Genomic DNA, 16,899 nt, shown 5'->3' with positions numbered 1-16,899 from the left:
GGGAAAACCATCCAGCAATTTCGCAGAAGAATATCTAAGCATCTCGGCATGATCAAGAATAAAGGCGATACACCATTAGCCAGACATATGTGGGAAATCCACAATGAAGACTTATCCCAGTTACAATTCTGGGGATTTATTAAATGTAAACTGGGTCCCATGAAAGGAGACCTGAATAAGTTGTTGCTGCACACCGAGGCAAGATGGATTTACAAGTTACAAAGTCTGAGTCCTAAAGGACTCAATGAAGGTTTTACGTTCATTGAATCCTACATACCTGCTAACACTAATACTAAATATAATTACCATCATGCTTTGTATTAATTAACATGGAAGTTTTTACACAGCCGACCCTAATTTTCAGAGAAAAAAAGGAACACAATAGCGCCCCTGGTGAAGTACGTTAGGAACAGGTAGAGAGATGCTGGTATAAACACTCACCCTGTGGTGTTGTGCTCAGAGCGCAACATTTAATATCACATATATCATAAAATGGGATCCTGCAGCTTGATTCCCCCGATCCCAGGCAGCGTCTGGTCCGGTATTAGTGTAGGCGGCAGAAGAAACAAAAAAGGAACTTATTCCAAGCGCCAGATCCCTCGAGATAGTCAGTCTAACAAAGTAGACCAATTTCCATAGAAGATAACATTTATTCCAAGCATAGATCAACGCGTTTCAGACCCGAAACGGGCCCTTCATCAGGACAGAATGCTTATACTAAAACAGTGAAACACAGGCAATAAATAGCTGTGGAGGGGTTTAGCACACAGCAGTTGTGTCAATTTAAAATTAGCATATTCACCAAGCACTGTTAGGTAAATGACGTAACTATCACAGAGTTTAAAATACATAAAAAACAACATATTCTTTAAAGAAACAGATAATTCTTACTTGCACTGATGTTATTTGAACAGGTAAAATACAATTCTTTGTAAATCTGATGAAAATTTGTTAAAGTATTAAGAGTGTTTGTTAAAACAAGCGTATCTCCTCATGCACTTAATAAAACACCGTAGGTGATGCCCAAGTTCCGGTGGAAGCTAATAAAATATTGGTATGTACCTCTTCATTCATTCATTGAAAAAATGTGGACTGAACATTCCATAGTATTACAAGTAGTATAGGATGGTTATAATTTAAAAAGTTATATGTATTATATATGAAATCAGACTGTGGTATGGAGCGCTATACAGTGGTGGCGGAGGGCAAAAGGGGCGGGACTAAGGCACTGCTCTGTGCTATGCTATGTGAATGGGAAAGAAAAAAGGGGGAACGTACCTACATTAACTGAAGTCACAGTTGGTGGACCGTGACTAAACTGGGCAATATATGTATAAGGGGAATGCGCTTTATTGCGGAGCATTCGGTGTTAGTAGCAGAGAGCAGGGGGGCGGAGCTACGGCGCCGCTGTGAATTAAACAGCGGGATGAAACAAGGAGATATATAATGCCGTGCATGCTCGTCTTATGGAGTGCACATGAATATATTGGCCGAGACCATCCCAGCATAAGCGCTCGTTTCCAAGCGCTATAATGCTGTGGCAGAGGTGAAAAATGGGCGGGGCCATTAACTCACTATGTGATGACTTCAGTGTATATAACACTGTATCCCCGTATGCCTAGATGAATCTTACTAATTTGGGAGTGAGAAGAATAATAATTTATGGAGCTATTGAATAGTCTAGTACAGGTGGTTGTAGAGTGTGTCACAAAAGGAAAGTGAAATGAAAAGGGATAGCGATGGGAAAATAATTAGGAAGAAAAATAGGGGGGAAAGAGGAGAAAGGAAGGAAGAAAGAGAGGGAGGGGGGAAGTAGAGGGAAAACAAGAAAGTAAAAACAGGGTGGAGGGGGAAAAAAAAGGGGGGGGAAAGGAGAAAAGGGGAAGGGAACCAAAATAATAAGAACAGAGAAAAATGGATAATTACATTGCCATACATACTCGATAAAATCAAATATCTTATCAGAAATAAAAATTGAAAACTATGATTACATCAATTCTGGAGGTAACCCGAAAAAATTAAATACTAATAAAATTAATGCAAAGAAGTGCCATAAATACACACATATAAGAATTGTTATGTGAAAACCAAAAAAAACAATGTATCAAATTATAATGGTCTCCGAAATTTCGTTCAGACCGAGAGGTTGTAATGTGTTAACCTTGTAGATCCAATAGACCTCCAACCTTTTAAGATGTTCAAATCTATTGGACCTACTTGGGGGGACAAAATCAAAAAGGAGTTATGGAATAGTAGTTAGAAGTAACGTCAGGGTGAGTAATAGTGATACGTCTTGAGAGACCAGGGAGCATATATTTTGGTTTTAATATTAAAACGATGTTTGTTTACTCGGCTCCTTAATTTTTGAGTAGTTCGACCGACATACTGGAGTCCGCAACAGCATTGAATTAGATATATAACATATTCAGATTCACCGTTCAGATGATATTTGATTGGGAAAGTTTCCCCAGTGGCTGTAGATTTAAAGGAACTGCATTTGGATCTGATTTCATGGCAACATAAACATCGTTTATTACCACAACAAAAACTTCCAGGTTTTGCACTGCTATGGGGCATAGCTTTATGAGGTATTATTTGACTTGGGGCTAATATGTTTTTTAAAGTTGGAGCTCTACGGAATGTTAAACAGGGCTTGTTGGGTACTATATCTTTGAGAAAGTTATCATTGGCCAGTATATGCCAGTGATTATTGAGGATGGTCTCGGCCAATATATTCATGTGCGCTCCATAAGACGAGCATGCACGGCCTTATATATCTCCTTGTTTCGTCCCGCTGTTTAATTCACAGCTGCGCCGTAGCTCCGCCCCCCTGCTCTCTGCTACTAACACCGAATGCTCCGCAATAAAGCGCATTCCCCTTATACATATATTGCCCAGTTTAGTCACGGTCCACCAACTGTGACTTCAGTTAATGTAGGTACGTTCTCCTATACTACTTGTAATACTATGGAATGTTCAGTCCATATTTTTTCAATGAATGAAGAGGTACATACCGATATTTTATTAGCTTCCACCGGAACTTGGGTATCACCTACGGTGTTTTACTAAGTGCATGAGGAGATACGCTTGTTTTAACAAACAGTCTTAATACTTTAACAAATTTTCATCAGATTTACAAAGAATTGTATTTTACCTGTTCAAATAACATCAGTGCAAGTAAGAATTATCTGTTTCTTTAAAGAATATGTTGTTTTTAATGTATTTTAAACTCTGTGATAGTTAAGTCATTTACCTAACAGTGCTTGGTGAATATGCTAATTTTAAATTGACACAACTGCTGTGTGCTAAACCCCTCCACAGCTATTTATTGCCTGTGTTTCACTGTTTTAGTATAAGCATTCTGTCCTGATGAAGGGCCCGTTTCGGGTCTGAAACGCGTTGATCTATGCTTGGAATAAATGTTATCTTCTATGGAAATTGGTCTACTTTGTTAGACTGACTATCTCGAGGGATCTGGCGCTTGGAATAAGTTCCTTTTTTGTTTCTTCTGCTGCCGACCCTAATTTTCAGAGACTGTGGGGGAGATTTATCAAAACCAGTGCACAGGAAAAGTCGCCCAGTTGCCCATAGCAACCAATCAGCTTGCTTCTTTCATTTTTAACAAGGCCTCTGCAAAATGAAAGAAGTGATCTGATTGGTTGTTATGGGCAACTGGGCAACTTTTCCTTTGCACAGTTTTTGATGAATCTCCCCCTATATATCAATCTACCCATGATGCCAAGATTATAATAATGCTCTCCAATTATGATCTACAAAAAGCATCTTGCAAATATACCTTATATTTTTATAGTAACCACAATTGCTGCTTATATATTATTCAGTTCCTACCATTAAGTCTACAGCAGCCATGTGCAGCACTCGTGCAGCAGTGATCGCTTATCGTTCATTGACTCATGCGCACAGTCTAGCCGAATGCCGAGTGGTTATCAACACCTTTGCGCAGCTTGCCCTGGGCATTGTTTTCATCTGACGTAATCACTGGATATCTGGTGCTGACACAAATGAGGTAAATAGACGTGGTATTCTCAGATAGGTAAGTGCAGTGTAGGATCGCAATTGGACTCTAGATGCCATTCATGCAATACAGTAGGATTATTGGTGTGAATCCTACAATGGATTATGGGTACCTGATTAGATTGGTTTTAGATACTAATGACATTATCAGAGTTTTTGGACCTCATTGCCCACATGCCTCTTGACAAAGCCACTTAGGTGGTGAAACATTGAGGGGGGGCATTTTCTTGTTTCAATTAGCTGTGTGCAATACCAAAAGTAGGGAAGGGACGTTACTGCAGAGATGTCCTCTACATACAACCAGTAATTATGGAGCCAGTTGAGCCCACTATTTCAACCATCATGGTGGTTAATAGCACACAGTGGTTTTAAATGTGTGTGTTCTTCCTAATTTTTTGCATGATTTTGTGCACTTTTTGGACCCTTATATTAAAGTCCTGTAAATAGTTTTATATATACCGTATTTATTGGCGTATAACACGCACTTTTTAGGCTAAAATTTTTAGCCTAAAGTCTGTGTGCGTGTTATACGCCGATACACCCCCAGGAAAGGCAGGGGGAGAGAGGCCGTCGCTGCCCGCTTCTCTCCCCCTGCCTTTCCTGGGGTCTAGAGCGCTGCTGTCGGCCCTTTTCACCCCCTGGTTATCGGCGCCGCTGCCCGTTCTGTCCCCCTGACTATCGGTGCCGGCGCCGATAGCCAGGGAGAGAGAAGCGGCGCCGACAGCCAGGGGGAGAGAAGGGGCAGCGGCACCCATTGCCGGCGCCGCTGCCCCGTTGCCTCCCCCCATCCCCGGTGGCATAATTACCTGAGTCGGGTCCGTGCTGCTCCAGGCCTCCGTCGTGCGTCCCCGGCGTCATTGCTATGCGCTGAACGGCGCGGCGCATGACGTCAGAGCGCCGCGCCGTGCATAGCAACGACGCTGGGGATGCACGACGGAGGCCTGGAGCAGCGCGGACCCGACTCAGGTAATTATGCCACCGGGGATGGGGGGAGGCAACGGGGCCGGCAATGGGTGCCGCTGCCCCTTCTCTCCCCCTGGCTGTCGGCGCCGCTTCTCTCCCCCTGGCTATCGGCGCCGGCACCGATAGTCAGGGGGACAGAACGGGCAGCGGCGCCGATAACCAGGGGGTGAGAAGGGCCGGCAGCAGGGCTCTAGACCCCAGGAAAGGCAGGGGGAGAGAAGCGGGCGGCGACGGCCTCTCTCCCCCTGCCTTTCCTGGGGGTATATCGGGGTATACATGCGCACACACGCACCCTCATTTTATCATGGATATTTGGGTAAAAAACTTTTTTTACCCAAATATCCTTGGTAAAATGAGGGTGCGTGTTATAGGCCGGTGCGTGGTATACCCCGATAAATACGGTAATTTTCCTAAATGGTTGGGAACCAAAGGTTTTTTTGACCACCCCTAGTGGTTTATTGTTTGTGTATTCAATTTACCCTCCAACCATTGGTCTTTTCCTCTTCTTTTTCAACTATACATTTGAAGGCACTTGTTTGTTCCTTTATTTTTTTTATAATTTGTATACAAGAAAACATGAAATCTTTAAAATTGGTCAGTGCTTCAATAAATTTTCAATAAATAAATGTCATCAGACCGTAAGCATTGTAAACACATAAAACCTCTGACATGAAATATTTTTTTTTTACTGATCTTAAGGTCATATACAAGTACATTGCTTTAGAATTGACATTGAAAGGAAGGAAAAAAGCATATTTTTCGTTAATGGTCTCTACAGGGCATCACATTTTTCCTTGCAAGAGAACAAGAGAAAATAAAATATGGCAGCAGATTTCAGGTATTTCAAGTTTTTCTGAAAATGTTCAATTTAGCCTTTCACCCTGCTAAACAAGCCTACGGTATTTTACCCCTCTGATGTCCACAATATCTAATAATCCAAAATAATTCTTTGGTACTTTTACCTTCATTCTTAGCCTTCAAATGCAAGTGCCTATCATAGAGCTCACTTGCTGAAGACTTGGACAACTATTTAAAAGTTAGTTTATATTTGATGTTTTAAATGTTATCGTCCAGTTTCAGGTAGATTAGATTGTCTTCTTACCTCCTGTACTTTTTATTTTATTTATTTTATTTTATTTTTTTGCATTTAACCCAAAAACAGAACAAGTCTCCAGGTGTCTTTCTCCCCACTTCCTTTTTCTCTCTCCCTAGCAATCAGTACTAACCTGACTAAAAGATTTAACCTCTTTATTTCTTTCACTTCACTTATTTCTTTCACTTCTGTAAAAAAAAATGATTCCCTTTCCACATCTGACGCTAACTCCCAAACCATCTGTAATCTCCACTTTTATGGTTGAACTGCTGGAATGTTTTATCTAATCTCTTTGCTAACTCTCTCTTCTTATAATCCTATATGATCTGACTGCTGCACCCTACACCTTGCACTGATCGTACTTTCTAAAATCTCCAGTGATCCCCTTACTGCTAAATGTAATGTTAAATATTCTCTTTTCTGGATGTCTCTGCACAGTCTGAGAATATGTCTAAAAAATGTTTGTGTAAAGTGCAAGCCATTTTAAATATTGGGGCTATAGGGGGGTTAAAACAAGATTTCTATTATGTACCTTGTATAGCACAGCGGTACTGAACTGGCGGACCGCAATGCCAATAATCCGGACCTCCGGCCGGTTCAGGGAACCCACCAGAGGTGGCATCCGCTGTCCCAGAATTCATATGTATCGGTGTCTTTAAGACACAGATACAAATGAATAGCTGTGCACTGCCGGAGCGAGGGAACACTCTGCTCCCTGCCCGGCCAGCGCTTCCCCTATGATGCAGGCAGCACGATTAGCGCTGCCTTCATCATCTGCTCTGGATAGGCCTAACTAGAAGAGGCCAGAGCAGTGGAGCAGCACTGAGACCTGGGACAGAGGAGTATTTTACAAGTCTTTCACAACATTTATCTCTACAGTTGTTTCAAAACTACAGCTCCCATCTTGCTCTTCTGTCTGCATGATGGGAGTTCATATGGTGAACAATAGAAAACGGAAATGTTGGCGCTCAAGGTCTATAAAAATAAATGGATCCCACCTACAATATAATTATGAATGTATTATATTAGAAAAGCACATAGAATAAAATTACAATAATAGGTGAGTCACAGGGCCCTTGTGAGGCCACCCCTTAACATGACAAATTATAAGGCATGATAAAATGGAATAAAATAAATGCTAAAAAAAAAGGCACAAGTATATCTCAATATGTTTCAGTAGTGAAAAGGATAAAGTCCACTGTGGAGAACCATGAAAGACATGTAATGTCTGTAATAGTAAAGAATAGTCTACTAGATATAACAGTAGTAAAGATCAAACTGAAAATTTCTTTAAACAGCCGTATCCACAGGAAAGCACAAATAATTTGCTGATAATTTGATCACTCTAAATTAAGTGCTAGGACACAATTTGTCTGTATAATACCGTGACTATGGAGCAAAGTCCGACTCTGATAATGAGAGAACAGCTTGCAGAGTAAATGATACTGGGTATGACTCACCCGCCAGATGCTGGCAGCACTCGGAATCTCCATGCGGAAACTTTCTGCCCAGAGATTCTGCAGTGTGAACCTAGCCTTAGGTGTTTCACAGGAATAGCAGCAAAGTGAAGGAGAAAATAAAAAAATCTTCATTATTTACACTGGCATGTTCTTGTAGACCCAGTTTTTGAATTTTTACCAGGGGTAAAAGGAGAGAGATCTCCCTAAAATTTGTAACCCAATTTCTCTTGAGTAAGGAAATACCTCATGTGTATATAAAGGGCTCTGTGGGTGCACTAGAGGGCTCAGAAGGGAAGGAGCGACAATGGGATTTTGGAGAGTGAATTTTGCTGAAATGGTTTTTGGGGGGCATGTTGCATTTAGGAAGCCCCTATGGTGCCAGAACAGCAAAAAAAAACAAAAAAAAAAAAACACATGGCATACTATTTTGGAAACTATACCCCTCAAGGAACGTAACAAGTGGTACAGGGAGCCTTAACACTCCACAGGTGTTTGACCAATGTTTGTTAAAGTTGGATGTGTAAATGGTTATTTTTTTTTTTTCACTAAAATGCTGGTTTTCCCCAAAATTTTTATTTTTACAAGAGAAAATATCCCCCAAAATGTGTAACCCCATCTCTTCTGAGTATGGAAATACCCCATGTGTGGACATCAAGTGCACTGCAGGCACACTACAATGCTCAGAACAGAAGGAGTCACATTTGCAATTTTTTTCTGAAATGGGGGGGGGCATGTCACTTTAGATAAGGGGTTAAATACAGTCATGGCCGTAAATGTTGGCACCCCTGACATTTTTCTAGAAAATGAAGTATTTCTCACACAAAAGGATTGCAGTAACACATGTTTTGCTATACACACGTTTATTCCCTTTCTGTGTATTGGAACTAAACCAAAAAAAGGGAGGAAAAAAAGCTAATTTGACATAATGTCACACCAAACTCCAAAAATGGTCTGGCACCCTTTCAAAATTGTGGAAAACATGTTTCAAGCATGTGATGCTCCTTTAATCTCACCTGGGGCAAGTAACAGGTGTGGGCAATATAAAAAAAATAATCACACCTGACAGCAGATAAAAGGAGAGAAGTTCACTTAGTCTTTGCATTGTATGTCTGTGTGTGCCACACTAAGCATGGACAACAGGAAAAGGAGAAGAGAACTGTCTGAGGAAGAACCAAAATTGTGGAAAAATATCAACAATCTCAAGGTTACAAGTCCATCTCCAGAGATCTAGATTTTCCTTTGTCCACAGTGCTCAACATTAACAAAAAGTTTGCAACCCATGGCACTGTAGCTAATCTCCCTGGGTGTGGACGGAAGAGAAAAATTGATGAAAGGTGTCAACACAGGATAGTCCAGATGGTGGATAAGTAGCCCCAAACACGTTCCAAAGTTATTCAAGCTGTCCTGCAGGCTCAGGGAGCATCAGTGTCAGCGCGAACTATCCATCAACATTTAAATGAAATGAAACGATATGGCAGGAGACCCAGAAGGACCCCACTGCTGACACAGAGACATAAAAATGCAAGACTACATTGTGCCAAAATGAACTTGAGTAAGCCAAAATCTTTCTGGGAAACGTCTTGTGGACAGATGAGACCAAGATAGAGCTTTTTGGTAAAGGACATCATTCTACTGTTTACCGAAAACAGAATGAGGCCTATGAAGAAAAGAACACAGTACCTAAAGTGAAATATGGTGGAGGTTCAATTATATTTTGGGGTTGTTTTGCTGCCTCTGGCACTGGGTGCCTTGAATGTGTGCAAGGCATCATGAAATCTGAGGATTACCAATGGATTTTGGGTCGCACTGTACAACCCAGTGTCAGAAAGCTAGGTTACGTCCGAGATCTTGGGTCTTCCAACATATCTCAAAAAGCACCCAGAAATGGATGGTAACAAAGTGCTGCAGAGTGCTGAAGTAGCCAGCAATGAGTCCAGATCTAAATCCCATTGAACACCTGTGGAGAGATCTTAAAGGGGTACTCTGGCCCTAAGACATCTTATCCCCTATCTATAGACCTGCCCCCTCCCATAGACTTGCATAGCGGGGGCGGGGCATGATGTCACAGGGGCCGGAGTCGTGACATCACGATACTCCGGTGTCGTGGTCGTCACACGGCAGATTCTGAGCTGGCACCGCGGCGAGGGTCCCCAGCAGCGGGACTTCCATGGTCAGACATCTTATCCCCTATCCTTTGGATCGGGTAAAAGATGTCTTAGGGCCTGAGTACCCCTTTAAAATTACTGTTTGATAAAGGGGCCCTCTAATAAGGCTGCATTCACATCTTGTTTTTGCAATGCGGTTCCCGCAAGTGTGTCTCAAAACCGGACTTGACCATATACAACCGTGTACAACCGTATATACCTCTGTACGCTTTTAAACTGTATTCAGTTTGAAAACGGATGTCCAGTTGCAACAGTTTGATATGTTTTTTGAAAAAAAAACTGATACGGTTTTGTTTGTCCTTAATTAAAGTTCTTTTTGTTCTTTTTGTGGGAAGAACTTTCAGCGTGCACTGCGCATGTGCAAACTGCAAAACCGTATTGTGCAAACCGGATGGAACCGTACGCACATACGGTTCTGTACGGTTCCCATTGACCACCATTTTAAAAAAAAACTTATACTGGTTGTATCCGGTTTTTCACCCGGACATAAAACCGTAGTAGACTCTGGTTTTGTGTACGGGAAAAAAAACTGATAAAACCGAAAATGGTGTAAAAGTTACACATCCGGATGCTACGTTTTGGCAAATGGTTTTCAATCTATACATACGATTTGCAATACAGTTCCATACGGTTTTTACACTGAAACCGGATACAGGAACCGTATTGCAAAAACGAGATGTGAATGCAGCCATAGAGAGTACTGGAGCAGTTTGCAAAGGAAGAGTGGTCCAACATTCCGGCTGAGAGGTGTAAGAAGCTTATTGATGGTTATAGGAAGCGATTGAGTTCAGTTATTTTCTCCAAAGGGTGTGCAATATTAAGTAAAGGATGGCAATTTTATCCAGTCCATTTTTGGAGTTTGGTGTGACATGTCCAATTTGTTTTTCCTCGTCCCTTTTTTGGTTTAGCTCCAATTCACACAAAGGGAATAAATATGTTTATAGCAAAACATGTGTTACTGCAATCCTTTTCTGTGAGAAATACTTCATTTTCTAGAAAAATGTAAGGGGGCCATGACTGTATAACTGTAGAGATGTACTGGTGGCATAGCTTATAATGGCTTGACACATTTCAGAACTGGTTCTTTCTTCAGCAGCCAATATTTAAATTTTCTATTGGTTTTCCTTTTCACCTTGGGTATAAATACTAGGTTAGCTTGCTCGGTCTTATCAGTGGTATTCAGTGATAGTTGAGCTTTTCTATTTTTCTTCTATCATATGGGGAACAGCTCATAGTGGCACAGTTCATATGGGGAGTAGACATAGAGGAACAGTTCATGGGTGGGGTGGCAGGCATAGTTGCACAGTTCATATGAGGGGGGTGGCAGGCATAGTGGCACAGTTCATATGTGGGGGGGGGCAGGTATAGTGGCACACTTTATATGGGGGTGAAAACTAGCACAGTTCATATGGGTGAGAAGGCATTGTGGCAAAGTCCATATGGGGGGCAGGCATAATCTGCATCATTCATTGAGGGGGCACAGACACCTCATTCGTTGTTATAAGGGACACATTGGTATAATTCAGTTCAGGGTACAGTGGCAATAATATTAGGGGGCTCAGCATGTGGCAGTATTATACTCAGGAGCACAGAATGTGGTAGTAATATATTTAGGGGCACAGTGTGGGGCAGTATTATACTCGGGCTCGGTGTGTAGATGGATTATATCAGGGGCACGGTGTCTTACAGCATTCTATTTATGTACACAGCATGTGGCAGTATTATATTCAGGGTTATGGCATGTGGCAGTATTATACCAGGAGCACAGTGTGTTGCAGTTGGGAAACAATTATGACTTATTATTAGAGTACTAATAATGTTCTACAACAAGCAGTGCCTGTTGCTTGCATGGCACTGCGGCCGCTAGGTGTGAACCAGGTCTTAGCGTTTAGCTCGGACCTTCACCGGATAGCAGACCTGGATAAGTGAACCCCTACTAAATGTAGTTGAGTACCCCTGGTATGGCAGGTTGGTCCTTGGTAGAATAAGCTTTTTTTTTTTTTTTTTTCTGCCATGCGCCATTTAGAGTTTATTCAGGATCAGTTCACACTGGCCAAGACTCCCTGCTCCACCACTCTTACGGTCAACCCAGCCAATTGGACGGGGACAAGTTGCGGAGACCGGGATCAGGTGCCCCTTGGGGTGCTGAAGCTGTACAGCGTCATCCACTGCGGCCAGATTTCTAGTGCATTTTCAGTAGTAAATTTCCATAAAAATCAAAGATAATACGAGGGTTACTGGCACATGATGATATATAATAAAAGAGACTTTGCTTCAATTAAGAATTGATTTATTAAAACAATATAGCACAATATAAAATGTGAGTCCTGTCACAGGGCCCTTGTGGCAGGATTTATCAAATAATAATTTATAACAATTTAAAGCACAATATAATATTAAGAACAATATAATACACACTGCTACAATTCAATCCAGTGAGTTAGGCGATCCAATGATGGGAAAAAAGGGCATAATGGGGTTTCCCCTGTATAAAGTAAGGGCAGATGTCTAATGCCGTTATGGACACACATTACCTGCAAGTTCAGCATGTAGGATCTGTTAAGGCTGGGCGTTTTTGGAAACGATAGTGCACCATGTGTGCGTTAGCTAGTGCTGCTGCAACAGGTCTAGGAACTTTAGGGTAGATTTATCAAAACCTGGACAGAGGAAACGTTGCCCAGTTGTCCATAGCAACCAATCATATTGCTTCTTTAGTTTTTAACAAGGCCTCTGCAAAATGAAAAAAAGCAATCTGATTGGTTGCTATGGTCAACTGGGTAACTTTTCCTTTGCACAGATTTTGATAAATCTCCTCCTCTGTGCGTAGGAGCGCTGGCTACAGCACTTGGGAAAATGGATGTAGCATGCACAGCAGGTATGGAGGATCTACTGAGGAAAGGGTCAATTAATACATGTCAGTACCCTGAAACGCGTCTAGAATTATTAATACAGCCGCACTGCTACCACCACTTCATCTAGCATCCAGTGTGGTCCAGCTATCCATGTATTTGAACTTCATCTGGCGATTCTGAGATCACTGCCAACGTCAGATGCTGAAATCACGAGGATCCTCCATACCTGATGTGCATGCTGCATCCATTTTCCCAAGTGCTGTACCAACCAGATTTACTGCTGCTGGAACAACAACGCAAGCCCAAGCCTTTGTCACAGACTCTGCCGCAACTGACACAGTTTCATCTGCCGGAGCTTCATCCACCCCCGGTAATACAGGGTCCTTGCTTTAATACCAGCCGCAGCAGTGCTTGCCAGCGCTCCTACGCACAGAATTCCTAGGCCTGTTGTAGCAGCATTAGCTAACGCACACATCGTGCACCATCATTTCCAAAAACGCACAGCCTTAACAGATCCTACATGCCAGCGTCTGAACTTGCAGGTAATGTGTCCATAACTGCATTAGACATCTGCCAGTACTTCATACAGGGGAAATCCTATTCTATGACCTTTTTACCATCATTGGATCGCCTAACTTGTTCTTAATATTATATTATTATTTAAATAGTTTTTAATGATTATTTGATAAATCCTGCCACAAGGGCCCTGTAACAGGACTCACATTTTATATTTTACTATATTGTTGTAATAAATTAATTCTTACCGTAATTGAAGCACGGTCTCTTTTATTATATATCATGTGCCAGTAACCCTGGTGTTATCCTTGAGGTTTATGGTTAAGGTTTATGGTTTATGATAGTTTTTTATGGATTTATCTTTACCAGCTAAGGTATAGGTGTACAACTGGCAATTAATTGTGAGCTGCACTATCCATTTTTTCATTTTTTTTTGTCCCATTTTTTTCATTTTTTTTTTTGTCAGAGTCAATATGCCTTATTAACTTCAAGAATTGGCATTTCACTTATTGCCTGATACCATTGATAAGTGTCACCTTACCTTGGTTTTGGCCAGTTTTCAATGTTACGTTTTGTTTTTAAAAAATCCATGAAGCTTTACATTTTCCACCTACAGACTCATTTGAGGGCTTGTTTTATGCAAGACCAATTGTACTTTTGTAATGACATTATTCATTCTATCACAAAATCTACGGAAAAACCAATATAAATGTATTTGTGAGGTAAAAATTGAAAAAAAATTGTATCTTTTGAGGGGGATTGTTCCTATGTAGTGCACTTTATGGTCAAAATTACATGTTCTCTTTATTCTGTAGGTCAGAATTATTACAACAATAAAACTTTTTGTAAGAACATGAGTATACTTAAAATTGTCCTAATCTGTCCACTATAGCTCTTAAATTTTTCCATATACAGGGCCATATGCATGCTTACTTTTCTTTGTAAGCTATGTTTTTTTTTTCACTTTGATTTTTGTTTTGATAGAATGTTTTGATCGCTTGTTTTTATTAATTATGTTCTGGTATATGAATTGACCAAAATCCAGCAATTCTGATATTTTATTACATTTAAGCCATTCACGGTGTGGTTTCACTAACATCATATTTAAATAGTAGGAATATTTCTGCATGTGATGATGACACGTACAATTACCGTATATTTATTTTTATTTGATTAGAAAATGTGGTTATTTTAAACTTTATTAGGGGAGGAGGGGCTCATTCATATTTATTAAGTTATTTACAATTTTTTCCATTATTTTTTAATCCTCATGGGGGACTATTACATGCAATCTTTTAATTGCATAGCATTGATCAGTGTTGTCGGCACTCCACCTATACAGGCTGCCATGGCTTCCTGTATTTCTGGAGCACTGGAGTACTGAACGGATGGCAAAGTAGAGTATGAGTTACCTCCTGCCGTCATCCTAGCTGGTCAGGATCCGGCGATTACCCCGTGGAGGTCCTAATCAGTCCCCAAATCCACCAGCCCAAGTAATTATATATTTTACATCGCGCAATGAACTTTGATCATGGCATTAGCTGCTCATAGCAGCCATTTCTCACGATCGACATCCTAGTGCAGGATGGGGTTAATGTTATAACTGTTGTATAGTCTATATGCAAGTCAGTAGCTCATTTAAGTGAGATTAAGTTGCTAAACCAGCCACACAATGTGTAAGGTATTAACATCTATATTCCAGACATAGCCTTCTTGTAAGATTTTCTTGCTTTATTTCCTTTAAGATAAACTTTTTCAATAGTGGGGGACAGCCAGAGAGGCATGGCCCAGGGTCCTCTATGCCACGGGGCTGCAATAGATGTTAATACCTTAGCCTATGAAATACGCCTAAAAAACTCCGGTTTACATACTGCATTTCATGTGACACATGAATTTTAAGACAAAATATAGCTTAGGTTTCACTGCCTTTTGTTTTAATGCTAATGCAAAATATAAACTGTAGTGGTGAAGATTGGAGCTTTGCCCTTCTGCGTCATATGATTTATCAACCATTGTTCTAGTGCGTTTTACTGTACAGTTTTCAGCATCAAAGGTGTTTTTGATTGATTGCACCATTTTTTAGCATTCCTCAGGGTAAATCTGTGCAGTTCTGATAAATTAACAAATGTCTATTTTCTGTTTTTTCCCCTCTTGCTGTTCATTTTCAGAGAATGGGATTTGGATCTGAAGAAGCTGCCAAATATTAAAATGCGCAAATTTGCAGTCAGTGACTCGCTGCCTAAAATTAAGAAAGACATTTCAGCAGAAGAGGTTGAAGATGAAGAGAAAATGGAAGATAAAGACAGGTCTTCTGAGTCTGAGGACAATGAAAGCCAGTGAATTGTTCCAAGAGACTGCTAAATTTACCTAAAACAAAAGGAACCTAGTAACCCAGACAGCGATGCCGTACTCTGCTATAAAGAAACTTGCTTTTGATTTGGAACAACTTACATAACTATGATTCCTAGCAGAATGAAATTCATAAGTGTCGTCTTCGCAAGCTTGTTTCATGTTAATAATTCACATTGGTGAGAGCTGTTCACGCCAGAGATATGAAGAAAACATATTTGATATTTTTGTGTTTAGAAATGCTGAGGACTACAGCTCTGCGTCTCAAGTGAGATGATTAAGTGAAGTGAGAATATATTAATAAGAATTAGCTCCACTTCATGTGCTGGGATTAATTTGTGTCTTGAGTCGAGGACACTGCAGGAATTTTAAAAGGATTTGTGTGGTTGTGGTTTTCTCTTGCCGACATATGTTTAAATCAAGGCAAACTTTACGTTATATCGTCAACATCCATCTCCAAAAGTGCTGTTACTGTTGACGGAGTAAGTTGGAAATGCTGTGCTCTAAATAAATCAGAAATTTAGAGGAAATATATATAAATATATATTACTCTATTTTAATTATCACCTATATGTTGTCTGTGAACTTTGTTATTATTGATGTTAACTTTTAAGGCTGCTTTCACACTATATAAATGCCTTTTTTAAAGATCCGTTATAATAACCCTTCAATAAAACCATTAAAAACGTCTGTTAAACGGCTGTTACAAAATCTCATTATACTCTATGGGATTTTAACATTATCCGTTTTAACCCGTCATAGCCCATTATTAACGGGTGTTATTTTGTGACGGGAGAAAGTAACGGGAGAAATAGTGCATGCACTGTAAGGGATTTTGTAACGGACGATTTTAAGGGTTTTCATAACGGAACATTATAACATGTCTTTAAAACGGATGAATTTATAGTGTGAAAGCAGCCTAAGCTGGGTCCACATTTAGTATTTTGGTCAGTATTTTTAGCCAAAAACAGGAGATTTTTCATTATTTTGCCTAAAATACTATTTAAAATACAGTGTTTAAACCTATCCTTTGACTGTGTTTAGACATCATTTTTCTTGAGTCATTTTGGTGCACAGAACATGTTAAAATGAGCTCCAAAAGCAATGCGTGCAACATTGTTTTCAATGTTTGCAGTGTGCTGCAGTACACACAGTAAATTGCAGCGCACATTATATAATAGAAAAATAGGGAATGTACAGGGAACCTTTAAAACGTAGCTTTTAATATACTAATATAAAAGTAACAATGATATGTCAAGAAAAAATAGCAAAACTTTAAAAAATATTCAGAAAGGGTCGCCATGGGGTAGCCATCTTTCAATTATACAGCAATGCATCCATCTCGTGATACCAAAGTCTATGGATACTTCAAATGTAAGATATATATGGCTCAACACAAGTTCACACCTTAACCCCTTAAGGACCAAGGCCATTTTAACCTTAAGGACCAGGCCAGTTTTATTTTT

The 16,899-nt window shown here is 40.3% G+C and overlaps 1 protein-coding gene across 2 annotated transcripts in view; it reads left to right on the top strand.

The window, feature by feature from the left end:
- Nucleotides 1-16,646, top strand: part of TMA16 (translation machinery associated 16 homolog) — a 107,520-nt gene extending 90,874 nt beyond the window's left edge. The window contains exon 7 of one of the 2 annotated variants that reach the window (XM_056561362.1): nt 15,253-16,646. In XM_056561362.1, coding sequence (XP_056417337.1) covers nt 15,253-15,424 — 172 coding nt within the window. In that variant the 3' untranslated portion in view covers nt 15,425-16,646. The remainder of the gene's footprint in view (nt 1-15,252) is intronic. The other variant, XM_056561373.1, reaches the window with a different exon arrangement.
- Nucleotides 16,647-16,899: the final 253 nt, after the last annotated feature.

Source organism: Hyla sarda, chromosome 1, assembly GCF_029499605.1.
Source record: "Hyla sarda isolate aHylSar1 chromosome 1, aHylSar1.hap1, whole genome shotgun sequence".
NCBI classification, from domain to species: domain Eukaryota; kingdom Metazoa; phylum Chordata; class Amphibia; order Anura; family Hylidae; genus Hyla; species Hyla sarda.
The sequence above is the reverse complement of the archived record's forward strand: the minus strand, read 5'-3'. Positions and strand labels throughout refer to the sequence as shown.